The sequence below is a fragment of the Strongylocentrotus purpuratus genome, unplaced genomic scaffold (genome assembly GCF_000002235.5).
Source record: "Strongylocentrotus purpuratus isolate Spur 01 unplaced genomic scaffold, Spur_5.0 spur5_scaffold_12, whole genome shotgun sequence".
In the NCBI taxonomy this organism is placed as follows: Eukaryota; Metazoa; Echinodermata; class Echinoidea; order Camarodonta; family Strongylocentrotidae; genus Strongylocentrotus; species Strongylocentrotus purpuratus.
This window is the reverse complement of record NW_022145597.1, coordinates 13,473,377-13,491,059: the sequence shown is the minus strand read 5'-3', so window position 1 is coordinate 13,491,059 and position 17,683 is coordinate 13,473,377. Positions and strand designations below refer to the sequence as shown.

Below are 17,683 nucleotides of genomic sequence, written 5' to 3'. Positions count from 1 at the left end.
ACTCATGCATACAGTAAGCTGTGTTCGCACGGTACCATCATACAAGCAGTTTTACTTTAATCTTTAAACTGTTCCAATCACCTAATTAGTACAAGATAGGGTATATGAAGTAAATAAAGAATAACAATAACTGCTCACAAGGAACTTGGGTTCCGTATGAGCCCTATTTTATGACAGCGCGTCAATCGAGAGTCTTTTTATCTTAAACTTGCAAAATCTGTTTACAAATGTAATGTTAGCAGCCTATATTTCGAAGTATTACGACATACTGTAGAACTACATGTACAGAACAAAATATTTTGGGGGGATTGGTACACTTTAAGTGTGCAAAACCTCCAAGTTTTAAGGAACTCAGTTTTAAACTAGAAGTTGAGCAAGCCGTCATTGAAACTACCTGCTGCTACTGCTAGTTTTTCGCGTTTACTAAAAGATCGCTCACGGTGTTTGTGTTTTAGTTTCCAAAACGAGTGCACCCGCATGGTCCTTACATGTAACTACAAAAAAGATAACCTCACGTTTAAAATAAAAAGCTCTCGTATAAACCTAGCTACTGATGGAACTGATGCGAGGCAGTAGTCTAGTTGTGAGTCAGAATTTACATCACATATTTTGCAATACTATATGACTCATGATAATTGATATCATTAATGGATATATTCAATGACGTACAGAAAGTACAGTAGATCATCTTCTTTCAATGAAAGGAAGCTTCCTTTTCTTTGTGACCACTGAATTTCCGGAATCTATCTTAATGATAAAATATTAGGTGTTTTCAAGAACAAGATACTTGTAAAATAATAACTTGTACATCCTACATTGTGTAAGCAACTTCTGTTATGCTCCTGTGTAGAGAGAGGCAATATGCATAGATCGCCTAGCTTTATAAGGATTGATATATTGTCATACTACAGTGTAGGGCTGAAACGAAACCCACAAGTCCACAACCTTTGAATCTTTAATTATAAAGCAGTCAATCCCATAAACTACACTGTACATGTACAATGTACACCTCCCGGTGGGGTCACTCAATGTGACTTCCGGACCGCATGACCGTTACCAAAATCGAGAAAAAGGGGTCAATTTCAAGCAATGTCCACGGACAAAATATTCCTCGAAATAAAGAAAATAGGGTTGCACAGGTGTCCCCGAAATTGATAAATAGGGGTCAGGAAAAGGGAAAAGAGAAAACCGGGAAGAAAAATTCTCGGAGCCGAATCTTGTCCTTGAAATATGGTGAAATAGGGGTAAATTTGTGAAAGTGTCCTTACAATCTTATAAATAGGGGTATTCCAAAGTACAATTTTGTCCTTGTTTTGACGTAAAAAAGGGGGTTAAATTTCACAAAATGTCCTTGAAATTGACCGCAAATGGGGGTTATATGCATTGGTGGTAACGGTCATACGTGTCACTCTTTGCAGGGGAGTGACCCCACCGGGTACACCTACAACACGCAAGACTCGCAAACTTAATTGTCCCAATCGGGGAGGTCCTGCTTAAATGTTGCTACAACTGGAGTTTAAATTAAATTGTCAAATATCAATACGCTGATTCTGCCATGCTTTGCACTATTTGATAATGTTTCTTCTCTGTTATTTAAATCAATGACTCATCATCATATATACGGTATTAATGTAAAATGAACTGCTGAAATAACAGGGCAAAAATGGGTGCTTTCCTCAGGAAAAACTATTCTGGGATTTTGCATTCTTTTATTGTTTTTCCTCATGTTAACTATTGAATATCTACATGTATGGTCATGACCTACAAATGCACTTTATGTAAACATGCAACTCATTCAGGGTGAAAAGGGGTAGGGGTATTCCTGTTCCCCTTCTTATGGTGACAGTTACTGCCATGACATGTCCATGTATGCGTATCACATATATCCATTTATAGCATATTACTGTGAAGTCTTTCATTCTTTCCAGTAAATAATGCTGTCTCAGGTATATTAAGTTATTAATGAACAAAATACAAAAAGAGCCATATGTTTGGTTACTGTAGTTAATTGGAGAGTTGCAGTCCTCCCCACCCTCTGTCACTCCCTTCAAGTTTCATACAGACATACACCTACAGATCTTGTAGACACTTCTCGTATTTGGTTCGGCTTAGAAATTACGCCTGTACTTTTGTCTGACTCTACAAATGCATCTATAAGTGACTTCCAATTCATTTGATTATCTTTATTTCATCCATCTCTCTCTCTCTCTCTCTCTCTCTCTCTCTTTCGTGAGGAATACTACACTTGAAGCCCTTTTTCTTCATGATAATTACATCTACTGTACCCACGAATACTCAGTTGTCCAGATTTTGTATCGAAAGCAGGACTTGATGAAGCCGCAAAACAAAACCCTTCTCTGCTCCCACTGAATCAGACATGGGTCAAGACAAAGGTCATGATGCGTAAGACTACTTGTCTGGGAAACAAGTAGTCTTTTTTGCAGACCAATACATTCTGTTAAGAGTTAGAGTCAGACGTGCATTCATTTGAGGTAATAGTATAGTATTAATGACTGCTTTGAGAGAAATAGTTGTTTTATTACGCTCAAGGGAAGGTTAGAATTGTGCTATTCCCCGAGGCTTGCCGAGGGGAATAGCCCAATTCTAACCTTCCCGAGAGCGTATGAAAACAACTATTTCTCGAATATTAAAGCAGTCATTAATACTTTTATATGCCGAAAAAAAATAGACTAAAAAATTAAAAATTAAAAATATTCATCATTTTTGTCGAAGACGGGATTCGAACTCTTGCGTACAACAAGAGGTGTACCGAAAACCAACGCTTAGACCACTCGGCTATGGCCCGCCGTTAACATGCTTGGCAGTTTTCTCCAATATATACATTAAAATGAATTGAAACCGGCTTCGCGTGTGATGAATGCTTCGCAAAAGCTCCATATACGGACTCTTCTTTTACTTTTGCAATGCATATTGGCACGAACTTAGATCAAGATCTATCGGCAGATGTTGTTTTTTTGTTTTTGGAAGTTTATTTTCGTCTTCATGTCAACAATGCAAGATAAAATTGTCGGTAAGATCGATCGAGATTCAATTGTGTTGAAATTACCGACCAATCCTTCGCACACATACGGCATCCTCCATCGCTCAAACCATTTTTTAACATGTAAACCTATGGGGTAACCATGGACGCTGACCAACTTTTTTTAATAACCATGGTTATTAAAAATATTGAAATGTTTTATGCATGGTTACCGAGAATTTTACAGGAACAGTTGAAGTTTATGAATGCAATTCGACCAATCAGATGGCTGGATTTCTTAAGTGAGGTATATAACACATCTTATCTTCTGAAAATAATAGTGTTCTTGACAAAATTTTGATGAGATTAATATTATAGCATACTTACTTTTTAGACCTAACATTTTAAAAGTACAGAAATGGCATTGAATTAATTCTTGTTGGATCAACATATTTCTTGTTTAATTCAAATGATTAATAATCAAGTCACAGACTGTTGGGCTCTAGTCTGCAGGCGGCCAGGCGCAGATTCCATTCGACGCTTCTAACACAATTCCAAACGGGCCTTGAGCTGAGCATAACTCTGCGAATCTCTGTCTGCATGGGGGGAGCAGCTAAAGTACAGAGCCTATGTGCTGCAGTAGACCATGCAATTATAGTCTCACAGAGCAGACTCTACTGTTATGAAAGACTGACAAAGGTTTGTGCACGCAGACTACTACAACTGACTCTTCTCATCTACTCTCTGTATCAGCTAGCACACACATACACACACACACACACCCTAGACAACAGATGGCCACTGCCAAGTTGATGGGAGATCGCATCACAGATTCAACTTGATTCCATCTGTTTTCCGCTACAAATCCCCCTTACTTTCACAAAGGTCATCTCCGTTGTTATCATCATCGCCACAACTCATTTTCTACATATGCCAGCACAAAATGCCAACTTCCCTGCTTTAAGTGCTAGTACAATTTCCATGTACAATGTCGTATCGGTTTCTTTCCACAGCATTTTTTCACAATTTTTTTTCCTTTTTTATCTAACTGAATTTACATACCAGCCTACATGTATGTGTATTTTGCATCAATAACAATTAATACTAATACATTTAAAGGAAATCTAACCTTGATAGCAAATTATTCTAGAGGTAAGAAGTAAAAAAAATCAGATTTAAACTGGTGAAAGCTTGAATGAAATTGGACAAAATTTAACACTTTACCTACGACGAAATGGGCCTATAATACATGAAAAAATCAACATCACCTTAGGCCCACTCTAAAACTCAATTGTTACCCTTGCCCTAACCCTAACTTTTTTTAAATAAAAAAGCCAGAAGCATGGAGATACTGAACTACACTCCTTTATACACAGAGTACCTACATGTATCTGAATGATGTTTAAAATCTTCCTGAGTCTCAAACATGAGTTATTTCTCAGCAAATTTATCCATTTTGAGTTGGCCTTGGTTGTCCTGCAACTGCCTATTTATGTACACTCTCCAAGGATAATGATAAGTCCTACTGATCTGTATACAGTGGAAAATCCAGGGGCACAAAAGGGGCAGATTTCTAAACAGTCCCCACCCCCCCCCCCTCCCCTCTAACACAGACTTTATACAAACCACTCAAGCTTCCCCCCCCCCCCTCCCCCTCTCTCCAACCCCCTCCAAAACATAGTTCTGAATAGGAGTTCTGAAGCCCTCCACTGCAATGCAATTCTGGGATATGACATTTATTTTCTCTTAAAAATAAGTCTTTTGACCCCACCTGTTTTTTCCACTCACTTATGGGGCGTTGCAAGAAAGTTGCATTGCAATCAATCGCAACTTTCTTGCAACGCTCCTCTAATTCTCCTAAATTTCCTAGGAATTTGTTAGGATTAAAGTTTTAACCATTAAATTAAAGTTAGCTAAATCTAGCTCCTCTCTCTCTCTCTCCCCCTTTACTAATGGGGCATTGCAAGAAAGTTGAGTTGCGATCAATCGCAAGACTTACGCTTGATTTTGAGGATTTAAAATTGATTGCAACTTTCTTGCAACTCCCCATAAGAATCATGCATGTACTGTACATACACAATGTACACCAATGGTGGTACAAAGAAATAAACTTGACGTAATCAGAGCAGTCTATGTGTATTGTTTACATGTAAATGTACATGTACCTGTCCTACTCCTAGAACATAGTAATACTAATAAAAGATTGATGGCTATATTTTGCACTGACAAGTGACAACACCATACCTGGATCAGGCAGTGTGAAATAAATAAGTCTTTCTATTCATCCCCTTAATACAGAATGGAGCAAACAAAGTTATGCGAGATTACCATTTCCTTCATTTCTTTCATCTTTTCAACAGGCTACGCCAAGTGGACCAGACCGGAACTTTTTGACACAGATCTTATCACAATGTCAACTAACTAATATTCACATGCTTTGTAATATAGAAATAAGCTGGGGTTTTTCTACTTGCTCTCTGATTTTTTTCCCTCTTTCTCCCTACCATCCAGGCAGGCAGGTTAAACAAACCTACCTCCCCCTCTCCTTCCCTCCCCCTCTCTTTCTCCCTCCTCTCATTCCCTCCCCTCTACCTCCCCCCTCCCCCTCTACCTCCCCCCTCCCCGACACCCCTTCTCTCTCTCAGTCTCTCTTTCTCTCTCTCTCTCTCTCTCTCTCTCTCTCTCTCTCTCATTCCTCCTGTCTCTCTTCCTCCCTCCTCTCATTCGATTTCTCTTCCTCCCTCCCCCCCCCCCCTCTCTCTCTCTCTCTCTCTCTCTCTCTCTCTCTGTATTGTACTGTATGTCCTGTCATTTCACCATACAGGTACCATCAACAATAATAAGGCTGTGGAATACTGGAAATAGTTGATACCCCTACTAAAAATTCAAATAAAATAATATTATCTACATTTAATACATACAACATGTACATTTGTAGGTTATTGTTTTTATTAGTCTGCAATTATGAACAGTACATGTATTCATGTAATTATTAAACACCACATTTATTTTTAATTTATTTTATCCTATTTATTATGGGTTTATATCTAATGTAGAACTACACCTGTACACATCTTTAGTCCTTTACATGTATAGTGTTTTAATATGATGATGATGATGTATAATACAAACATCCATGGTACATGAATCTCAACATTCTCAAGTCTCAACAGTCTACTGAACACACTTTATATACCTCACTTAAGAAATCCAGCCATCTGATTGGTCGAATTGCATTCATAAACTTCAACTGTTCCTGTAAAATTCTCGGTAACCATGCATAAAACATTTCAATATTTTTAATAACCATGGTTATTAAAAAAAGTTGGTCAGCGTCCATGGTTACCCCATAGGTTTACATGTTAAAAAATGGTTTGAGCGATGGAGGATGCCGTATGTGTGCGAAGGATTGGTCGGTAATTTCAATACAATTGAATCTCGATCGATCTTACCGACAATTTTATCTTGCATTGTTGACATGAAGACGAAAATAAACTTCCAAAAACAAAAAAACAACATCTGCCGATAGATCTTGATCTAAGTTCGTGCCAATATGCATTGCAAAAGTAAAAGAAGAGTCCGTATATGGAGCTTTTGCGAAGCATTCATCACACGCGAAGCCGGTTTCAATCCATTTTAATGTATATATTGGAGAAAACTGCCAAGCATGTTAACGGCGGGCCATAGCCGAGTGGTCTAAGCGTTGGTTTTCGGTACACCTTTTGTTGTACGCAAGAGTTCGAATCCCGTCTTCGACAAAAATGATAAATATTTTTAATTTTTCATTTTTTAGTCTATTTTTTTCGGCATATAAAAGTATTAATGACTGCTAGTATTAAAAACAACATCTGCCGATAGATCTTGATCTAAGTTCGTGCCAATATGCATTGCAAAAGTAAAAGAAGAGTCCGTATATGGAGCTTTTGCGAAGCATTCATCACACGCGAAGCCGGTTTCAATCCATTTTAATGTATATATTGGAGAAAACTGCCGAGCATGTTAACGGCGGGCCATAGCCGAGTGGTCTAAGCGTTGGTTGTCGGTACACCTCATGTTGTACGCAAGAGTTCGAATCCCGTCTTCGACAAAAATGATAAATATTTTTAATTTTTCATTTTTTAGTCTATTTTTTTTCGGCATATAAAAGTATTAATGACTGCTTTAATATTCGAGAAATAGTTGTTTTCATACGCTCTCGGGAAGGTTAGAATTGGGCTATTCCCCTCGGCAAGCCTCGGGGAATAGCACAATTCTAACCTTCCCTTGAGCGTAATAAAACAACTATTTCTCTCAAAGCAGTCATTAATACTATATTATATCATCTATTTGGGGCCAGAAGGCCATTAACTCCTGGCTCTGAACAGAATATTACCCCAGTCATCAGATTCATGCTTGCCCACAGACAATGTACATGTATGTCTATTCCCCCCTCCCCCATTTTTACGTGTCCTAATTTTCGTCTGATTTCATTCAAACTCTCCAATCTGGCTTCTCTCATTCTCCTGCCTTTCACTTCAGTAGCACTTGCATTCCATCAAAGCAACTTGGTGTCTTTATACTAGACATGGACTAAATTATTGAAAATTGATTTGAAGTTTAGATTTTCTCTTTGTGAGGACATTTCAAGTCTAAGGAATCAATTAGGAACAAACTCATATATTAGTATAATATCAATTTACCCTTGTATTTGTACATTGTATCTCTCATCAAGGGTTTTAACCACTTTACATGTATAATAAATGCCTCAGGAATCTTGCAGTTGCAACGGAAGTATTTCCTTTTCCCCATTTTGCTGCTCATTATCGATTTTGAGCAATCAAGTTAATGAGCTACATTGTACACAGTTTATTCCTATATTTAATAATGATAATTAATATGAATTATTGTGAACTATAAAGATCTAGAAGTCTAGACCTAGTAGAGTCTCTAGACCCTATACTATAGACTCTAATCATTTTGTGGCTCTAAAAATTGGATGAAATGATTAGATTCTAGATCTAGGGAGACTACGCCTACTTAAGAAAAAATAGTTTGACTAAAAATAAATATTTTCTTTTCTCTGACAAAAAATAAAAAGAATGCAAATCATGGGTAAATTTCTCTGCAAATGCCAGAGCTTGCCAATGCCATTGCCACTGCACTGGGCCTGGGTGTGTGCTGCCACTGGCCGTTTGCCAGCTCAGCTCGGCAGAGTTGACACGAACAGTCAACCATGCATGATCGCTCTGCTCTGGGCGTGAAATAAGCAACGAAAGCACTCACCCAAAATACGACGATGAAGATTGTCAAAAGAATCTTGACACAAGCCATGGCGGCCGTCGTCTGAAACCTCTTCGGTGGCATGCTGGATGTTTATTCTACCTTCACAAATAAAGAAATCGTAATCTTCACAAGTAATTCAAGATTTTCCAGATACCAGCTGGCAGGAGATGGAGAGCACTTGCGATAGCACTTTTGATGAGATGAATTCCAATTGCAAGTGCAATCCGCAATGCAAAACTGCCCGGCCCGCGCGTTTCCGTTTTACACCCTGCCCTAGGCTTTTCTCCAATAAAATTTTACAAACCGACTGGTATTCGGAGTCTAGTCGTCCACATCTTGCCTCGGCGCTCTGCACACCACCAGAACTCTGAAAACGTCACGTAGCGCTAGCTAACTCTCTATACTAGTTGATCTTCCTAGTCGTATCATTTATTTTTATCCATTAATACGCAATACTCTAAGAGCGTGAGGATGCGTGATCAGCTCGCAAAATTTAGCCCAGCGATAACAAAACAATAATATATCGGGAAAACCGTCTTGAACAAGAAGACCCTCGCATCCCCAATTGAAATTGTACATAAGCTTTGGCTTCGCTATTCTTGACGTCGATATAAACAAACTTAGACTTCGGATACAGCATGTTTCGTGTAATTTCTTGCCGAAAAGCCTAGGGCAGGGTGTAAAACGGAAACGCGCGCCCGGCCCAAATATTGTACATGTACTACTTACGTGGTACGTACATGTACGTACGTAAACGACGGCATGCATGGAAATATGGTACTAAATTGTAGTTGCCTAAGCGGCCTCGACAATATAGACGTGTCAAGTCTGTGTAATATAGGTTGCGCGAGTTATGTAATTGACGGGTAGTGCAGTGTAAAAATCGTTTGCACTGCTGATAAAATACGAGACGACGATGTATGCTAAAACAGAAGTGCCAGATAAATGAAATTCTTCGAGAGTTTTTTTTAAGGGGGGGGGGGCATATTTACCCGCCCTCCCCCTCCGCGGTACAAACAAAATATGCTGTAATGGGACCCCGGCCCTTTGCACACTGACCTGCTTTTGAACATATTTTGTGTTAATGCAAGATCGAGGGCCCGGAGATGTTTCTGAGTTCATTATTTGAATCTGTTATGTAAATTACCTCTAATTAAGCTCTTTGTATTTATATGCTTCGTCTGTTCATGCAGAGCTTCAGAGCCATGGGTGTCGATTCCCGGGGGGGGGGGGGATATATCCCCCCCCCCCCCAATAAATTAGGTGGGGGTGGCCTGTACAATCACCCCCCCCCCCCCCCCAATAATTCACCATCAAAAAAAAAATGAAGAGTAAAATTGATGATGATCGAGAGCCCGGTGAGAATAGTTAATGGTTATTACTCGCAAGATGACCATCAATATACACACTTTGCTATCTCATTTTCATTATACATACATATACAAATGGAAAACGAAGAGACAACCGTAGATGATACAAGAATAAATTGAATTCTCGCTCATACGGCTTCATCAGGAATTGATGAATTTATTTAATCAACAGCATCATAGAAATGCAGTGCGCCAAATGCAAAGTCGCAGCGTTTAAAAGCAACGTGCTAAATGTTAAGCGCGAAGCGCAAAAGAGCAAAAAAAGAAGTATAGAGTAGGAGAGAGAGATATAATGAGAGACAGAGAGGACACAGCCGCGTAGCCAGGGGGACGGAAGGAGCGGTCCCGCCCCCCCCCCCAAAAAAAAAGAGAAAGAAAGAAGAAATAAAGAGGGCGTAGGAAGAAAAAGGCTTAAGAGTCGAGAACGGTACAACGAATCGTCTTCTTTTCTAATAATTGAATGAAACGTCAGAGCTTCCGCGCTACGCGCGGAGGAAGGGGAGCTCAATTCAACGAGGCTTAAGAGTCGAGAACGGTACAACGAATCTTCTTCTTTCTCTATTAATTTAATGAAACGTCAAAGCTTTCGCGCTTCGCTCGGGAAGGGGGGGGGGAACTGAATTTAGACAAGGATTAAGAGTCGAGAATGGTACACTTAATGAAACGTCAAAAGAAACTGAATTTAGACAAGGATTGAGAGTCGAGAACGGTACAACGGATCGTCTTCTTTCTCTAATAATTTAATGAAACGTCAATGCTTCCTTCCGCGCTTTGCGCGGGAAGGGAGGGGGGGGGGGGGCAGGCGCGGATCCAGGATTTCTTAGGGGAGGGGGCCCAACTTTTTTTTTTTTTTTGGCTCCCGAAATTTGAAAATCGCCACTGGGGGGGGGGGGGACTGAATTCAGACAAGGATTAAGAGTCGAGAATGGCAAAACGAATCGTCTTCTTTCTTTAATAATTTAATGAAACGTCAAAAGAAACTGAATTTAGACAAAGATTAAGAGTCGAGCCTGCGGTACAACGAATCACCTTTTTTCTATAATAATTTAATAAAACACCCCCTCCCTGCACCCACCCCCATAGGGAGCACGCTTCGCGTGCTCACTACCGCCCCCCCCCCCCCAAAAAAAAGAAAATCCTGGTTACGCGCTTGAGAGGATAATAACCCAGGTAGCAAGCACATGTGGGAACCACATGGGTCCCATATTCTCTGAAATGTTATCTTTATTGAGGGTGACTTGAAAAAGAGAATAACTTGGAAGGGAAGGGCCGGGTGCAACCTGCCACACGCTTCTACCTCTTGGTTGCTTTGATCCATTGCCGAAAATGTTTTGGCACCTATCATCCCCCTAACCACGGATACAAATCGACACCCCTGTTCAGAGCCATGTATATAAAAACGTTGTATATCTGCTCTTGGCTCCAGTCAAAAGATATATTGTTACTTTAATTGATATAAAATAGTAATGGCATTGATCGAACATAAACTCCTCTGTTATTTTGTTTATAAATTACAAGCTTGTGAAGTCTGACAATTTTTTGTCATAAAAATATATAAATAAATGGATTTTCTAACTACTCGAATATCAAACTATAATGACCATGAGGCCTCAAAAAGAATGTTCATTGCAGGCAAGAAAAATTAGAATGAAGGGTAATATATACATGCAATCGCAATCATGGCGATGATGAAAAAAAGTATTTTTTAATTTTTTTTTATTGAAATCATTATTTAAGTTTGGATGAAAATGTCTAAATCATAACGGTAGCCTAGTCACCATTGTAAGAAATTGTTGATTTAATGTTCAAATTCGGACAATAGCCCCCTGCCCCCCCCCCCCCCAACACACACTCCCCCGACAAGATACTGGTCCGCCCCGATTATAGTGCTCATGTAGCCCACAGGACGATCAGTTAGTTTTACATAATATGAAATGTTATTTCACGGTTTTCACCAGGGCCGTTTCTGGAAAGAAATGTGAACAGACTTATTGAGGTTTTTTTTTTCAATAGACCTACAGATATCACCGCAGGCCTAAATGACTTTGTATAAAACTCCCACGGCCCGGAATGTCTTCAAATCTTCACTCATAGGGCCACGCAAATGACGGCCATTGTCAAGGAAAAAAAGTTTCAAAGGGAAAATCATGCACTGATGATTGAGAAGAAAAGGTTAGACCGAAAGCTTTATCCAAAGGGTGCAATAATGAAGTCATTGAAAAGGAAAATAAAATGATAGGGGATTATATCAAGGATGGGTCATGCTTCATGCTCTGTGATTATATATAATTAGTGACCTACTATTTTGATAATTGTAAGATATCGCCGTTTTAGCAAAATCCTAAATTGGTGACCCCGACCTAGTACGATCACACGCAACTCGATTTTTGATTTTTCATTTTGTATTCATGATATTCTGATATCTTCTATTTTGATGTCTCATATCTTATTATCTGTGTCAATATTTCTGTGCAGCTATGCATTTCAGATATTCGATACGTTGCCAATATTTTGTGCCATTTAACATTTCCAATCAGGCTCAATGTACTCTCATGTTTAACAGTCTTCCTATCCCGATGTCCAAACTTGTGTAAGATTTTAGCCTTTTAAGAAACAATGCAAATGTATGAGCTTTAACTTTTAAATTCCAACTTTCTGATTATAACTTGAATTTTCTTGCCGACACCTTCATATATATATATATATATATATATATATATATATATATATATATATATATATCTTCTTAACTATAATATGACGAAAGGAATTTGTGAATGGGTTTACGACTTATAGTCGTTTATGGCCACATATTGATATGCAGAAATATTAATGGGAAATGAATACTGATCACGAAATACTGACCCTTTGTGGTATTTTATTTGTATCAATAAAAATATATTTTTAGCCGAATTGTGTTATCTTGGTCAAGAGTCGAAATACTAATTGTTTTCATTATTATTTTTGCTCTTCCTCTGTTTATTATATTTATTTTGCTATTTATTGAGTTGTCTTTTGTTTTACATTGTATTTACATTGTATTCATTTTTAACTTTCATTTTGTATTGCAGTCATTGTAAATTTCGTCATTATTAACGAATTCTTAAAGCCTATTGGCCTTCATGTAGAGCATGATAGTCGGAGATAATACTCTTTCTTGGCAAGAATTGTCAAAATTGGGACAAAATTGGGAATGGAAAATTAAATTAAAAAACTACTTGAATAATCTTGATCTCATGCAACTCCTCCTCAAATATAGGTTCTGTAAATAAGCGAGGGCGCTAGATGATATGGCTCTTGGCTTAATTGAGTCCATACAGAATAGCCCCTCCTCCCGGCCCCCCTCCCCATTCCCGACAAAATTTAAAACTAAAATTCTTCATCTCGTTTGGGCAGTGACGTGTTCTCTGTTTGAGTGATAATCGTATCTTTTTTTAGATGACAACATTTAATCAAACTTCATATAGTTCTATATATTAAACGAACCCAAAATTGTCTTTAATCATTTTTTTTTAAATTTTAGGCTCGCTCGCTTTTGTCCCTCACTCACAAAATGTAGAAATTGGAAAGTTGATAAAGGGGCAAGTAACCTCTTAAAAAGTAGGCAAGCCCTATATTTCAAATGTATAATAAACTAGATGGAACTTCGACTGCATGCACGCAGTCGAAAATGATGCCTCCGTCATAGAGCAATTTTACAAACCAAAACAGAAGAAATTTTTCAAATTCAAGTTCAATTTTAATCCATTAACAGGTTCTCAGAATATCGTGATTACAAGCAATTTCTCATATACATATATGACCCTTTGATCTTTGACCTCATGACCCTAACATCTACTCAGTTCATTGGCTCTGCAAGATGTCCCGAGTTAAATAGTAATCCATGTGTCAGTTCTAATGAGAATGCGTTCACAAGCTATTTTTGCATACATAATGAGCCCATGACCTTTGACCTTTGACCTTATGAACCAAGAATCTACTCAGTTCATTGGCTCTGCAGGATACATAAATGATCTAAGTTTGGCAAAAATCCATCAATCTGTTCTAATGATAATAGATCACAAGCTATTTTTGCATACATAATGTGCGCTGTGACCTTTGACCTTTGACCTCGTGACGCCAAAATTTAATCAGTTCATCGGCTCTGCAAGTAACATACATGACCTAAGTTTGGCAGGAATCCATCAATCGGTTCTTGAGATAACGCGATCACGAGCTGTTTTTGCATACATAATGAGCCCTGTGACCTTTGACCTTTGACCTCGTGACTCTAAAATCTAATCAGTTCATTGGCTCTGTAAGATACATACATGACCAAAATTTGGCAGGAATCCATCAATCGGTTCTTCAGATAATGCGATCACGAGCTGTTTTGGCATACATAATGAGCCCTGTGACCTTTGACCTTTGACCTCGTGACCCCAAAATCTATTCAGTTCATCGGATCTGCAAGATACATACATGACCAAAGTTTGGCAGGAATCCATCAATTGGTTCTTCAGATAACGCGATCACGAGAACGGGACGTACATACGTACAGACGTACAGACGTACGTACGGACGGACGGACAACCCGAAAACATAATGCCTCCGGCTACTTCGTAACGGAGGCATAATAAAAAGGCGATCGGTACAACAAAATCGAAGATGCGTTTCGTCTTAATTGCACTAAGAGCAAACCGTAAGAAGAAGAAGAAGAAGAAGAAGAAGAAGAAGAAGAAGAAGAAGAAGAAGAAGAAGAAGAAGAAGAAGAAGAAGAAGAAGAAGGAGAAGAAGAAGAAGAAGGAGAAGAAGAAGAAGAAGAAGAAGAAGAAGAAGAAGAAGAAGAAGAGAAGAAGAAGAAGAAGAAGAAGAAGAAGAAGAAGAAGGAGAAGAAGAAGGAGAAGAAGAAGAAGAAGAAGAAGAGGAAGGAGGAGAAGAAGAAGGAGGAGAAGAAGAATAAGTAGAAGGAGAAGAAGAAGAAGAAGAAGAAGAAGAAGAAGAAGAAGAAGAAGAAGGAGAAGAAGAATAAGTAGAAGGAGAAGAAGAAGAAGAAGAAGAAGAAGAAGGAGAAGAAGAAGAAGTAGAAGGAGAAGAAGAAGAAGAAGAAGAAGAAGAAGAAGAAGGAGAAGAAGAATAAGTAGAAGGAGAAGAAGAAGAAGAAGAAGAAGAAGAAGAAGAAGAAGAAGAAGAAGAAGAAGAAGAAGAGGAAGAAGGAGGAGGAGAAGAAGGAGGTGGAGGAGAAGAAGGAGGAGGTGGAGGAGGAGAAAACAAAACACACACACACATCCTCTCCCCATGCAAAATGCTGAATCTTCACCAACTGTTCCTTTCAACTTTTAAATCTGAAAGTCAACTGAAAATTAATCAAGCAAGCCTATATGACATAATTTTGAAACGTTTCCCTCTCTTCTTTTGGTGTTGTTGCAATGGGGACCAACCTACTTCCCATCCAAACAGTCACATTGTTCTAAAAGGCCTTTTATGCTCGCTTAAATCATAGCAGTCTTCATGTATTGAAGCTTTATAGAGACTCAGAAAAAGAAATAATCAAAACACAATACAAAAAACAGGTACAAGCATGATTTGTATTGTCCACACAATGCTGCGAATCTCTATTTTTCTTTATTTCAAAGAATTCCACTCAATGCATTCACTTTATAAGTTCTACAAATAATTTGATCAACTGGGGAATAGTACTTATCCTACATCTGCATAAAGATAAACACTGAAACTATTTACAGGCAAATTTTCTTTAAATATTTGTATCACCTTTAAAACATTAAACAGTTAAAATACAATGAATAACAATAATCATGAATAATACACTTTGCATATATTCTATATTTTTCCTAACAATTTTCTCAAACATTCATCCCAATTAATTTATCACACGTTTCCCTTTCTTTCCACCTGTCTGTAGGCCTGCTTATAATCAAATATATTTTATTTAGATTCACTGTGCAGAGACCAACAACACAGATAAACCCAACTATAAACATAAACTATATCTGCAACTGAAATCAATACTATCAGAAATAGAGAGATATTTCATGAAATGATTATCATTTGCAATTTTGTACAACACTGTAAAACTGGAAATTCATGGCACGAGTATAATTCCATAAGGAATATATAATATGGAGGAAAAGATGTAATTGTAAACTTTGGTAAATATCTTTAACACCAACAATGTCCAATAATCTTTATTACATTGTCATTTAAATAAAATATGTTTATATATTTTCAATTCATGCAATACATCACTTCAAAACTTCATGTAATATATGACTATAATTTGTGATATTTCTTAAATGTAAAATTTGATTACAGACAATGAATACCTCCAAGCAAAAAATAAAGAAGAAAAAAGAATTTCATCACACTTTGTTGGCACAAAATGTTCACAAGGGTAATTACATTATAAAGAATGCGCTGATATTATCCTGAAGCTTACATATATGTTACTTTAAGCCCCACTGCACTACTTATAGCTACTTACGCCCTCTATATAGCAAACAATGCCTAATCGGTGCCTGTTGGTCCCCCATGATCCTGTTTTTCTTATGTTAATTGAGAACTGATTTGATGAGATAACCACCTGTCAGTGACCATGCAGGGAGGTATAATCCCTCCTGGCCAAACTAGTGCGATAGGGCTTTAATATCTATACTTAATCTTTGACTTAGCTCACAGTACTGGTATAGAACAAAATTATCTTCACTTCTACGCACAAGTTGCTATATCTACATACAAATGTTTAAGGTATTATGAGGATACAATTTCTATACATGTTTCAAATGCACATATTTGCTATAACAGGGTCCGAAATATAATTCTATAAGAACAAGAACGGCACAACTCTATTAAATATAAAAAAAGGTCTTTGAGTGGAATGGTCTTTTGTCAATAATTTTATGAACACAACTTATAGCAGGACTCGTTATCTAGAGAAAAGCAAATTATCAAACCATATATTCTTTAAACGATCAAAGTGTACTTTTAAATACTTCTTAGGAGAACAACCAAACTTTTGAAATATTTTCCTTTAAGAATCTCCAGAAATATGTAACACTTTCACTGGATATAACCACAGTTTGAGATTTTAACCCTTTCAAGACTCATTTCTAACACACATTGGGTCAGTGAAATGTTTCCCAAATATAAAAACCAAAGAGTACAGGCCTATATGTAGGTATGTGAACTACAAAATGTGCACTACACAATTTTTTAACCACTGCAACATACCCTTCTGGTTTGTCAACAATGTCCTCCATTTACAAATAAAGTGGTGCTTATTAAGCAATACCAATTTTGGTGAATTTTTTTAAAAAACTGTTCCATGCAAATATCAAACAAAGAGCAGTTCATGTTTGTGTTATACACATCAAAGTTCATTGAAGTATATTAGATTTTTCTTTTAACCTACAAAATGCATGAGCAATATACCTATAGTGTTTAAAACTTTCAAAAATTCATAACTTTCTTATTTTTGCCGGATATAATTCAGACTTTCACCAGTTTGCTACTCTGAGTAGTTTTCTGTTAAGGTTGGATTTCCCTTCAACTTTCAATCAGTTTTTGTCTTCATGGTAAACTATCCAGGATGGGTCAAGCCTGCTATCCATAAGGACCATTGTTCATAAGGACCGCTATTCATAACCTGTGATAAGATGAATAGCGATCCTTTATGAATAGCGGCCCTTATAAATAGCGAGCAAACTATAGACAATTTACCTTGCTATTCATAAGGACCATTATTCATAAGGACCACTATCCATAACCTGTGACAAGATGAATAGCGATCCTTTATGAATAGCGGCCCTTATAAATAGCGAGCAAACTATAGACAATTTACCTCGCTATTCATAAGGACCGCCACTCATAAGGACCACTATTCAAAAGGACCACTATCCATAAGGACCACTATTCATAAGGACCACTATCCATAAGGACCACTATTCATAAGGACCACTATTCATAAGGACAATGATTCATAAGGACCACTATCCATAAGGACCACTATTCATAAGGACCACTATTCATAAGGACAATGATTCATAAGGACCACTATCCATAAGGACCACTATTC

General features: G+C 37.7%; 1 protein-coding gene across 1 annotated transcript in view; it reads right to left on the bottom strand.

Annotated features, from left to right (window-relative positions):
- The window catches only part of LOC100891946 (tetraspanin-6), a 44,686-nt gene extending 36,231 nt beyond the window's left edge, over nt 1–8,455 (bottom strand). Inside the window, exon 1 of the mRNA XM_030981856.1 lies at nt 8,243–8,455. Coding sequence (XP_030837716.1) covers nt 8,243–8,323 — 81 coding nt within the window. The 5' untranslated portion in view covers nt 8,324–8,455. The remainder of the gene's footprint in view (nt 1–8,242) is intronic.
- Nucleotides 8,456–17,683: the final 9,228 nt, after the last annotated feature.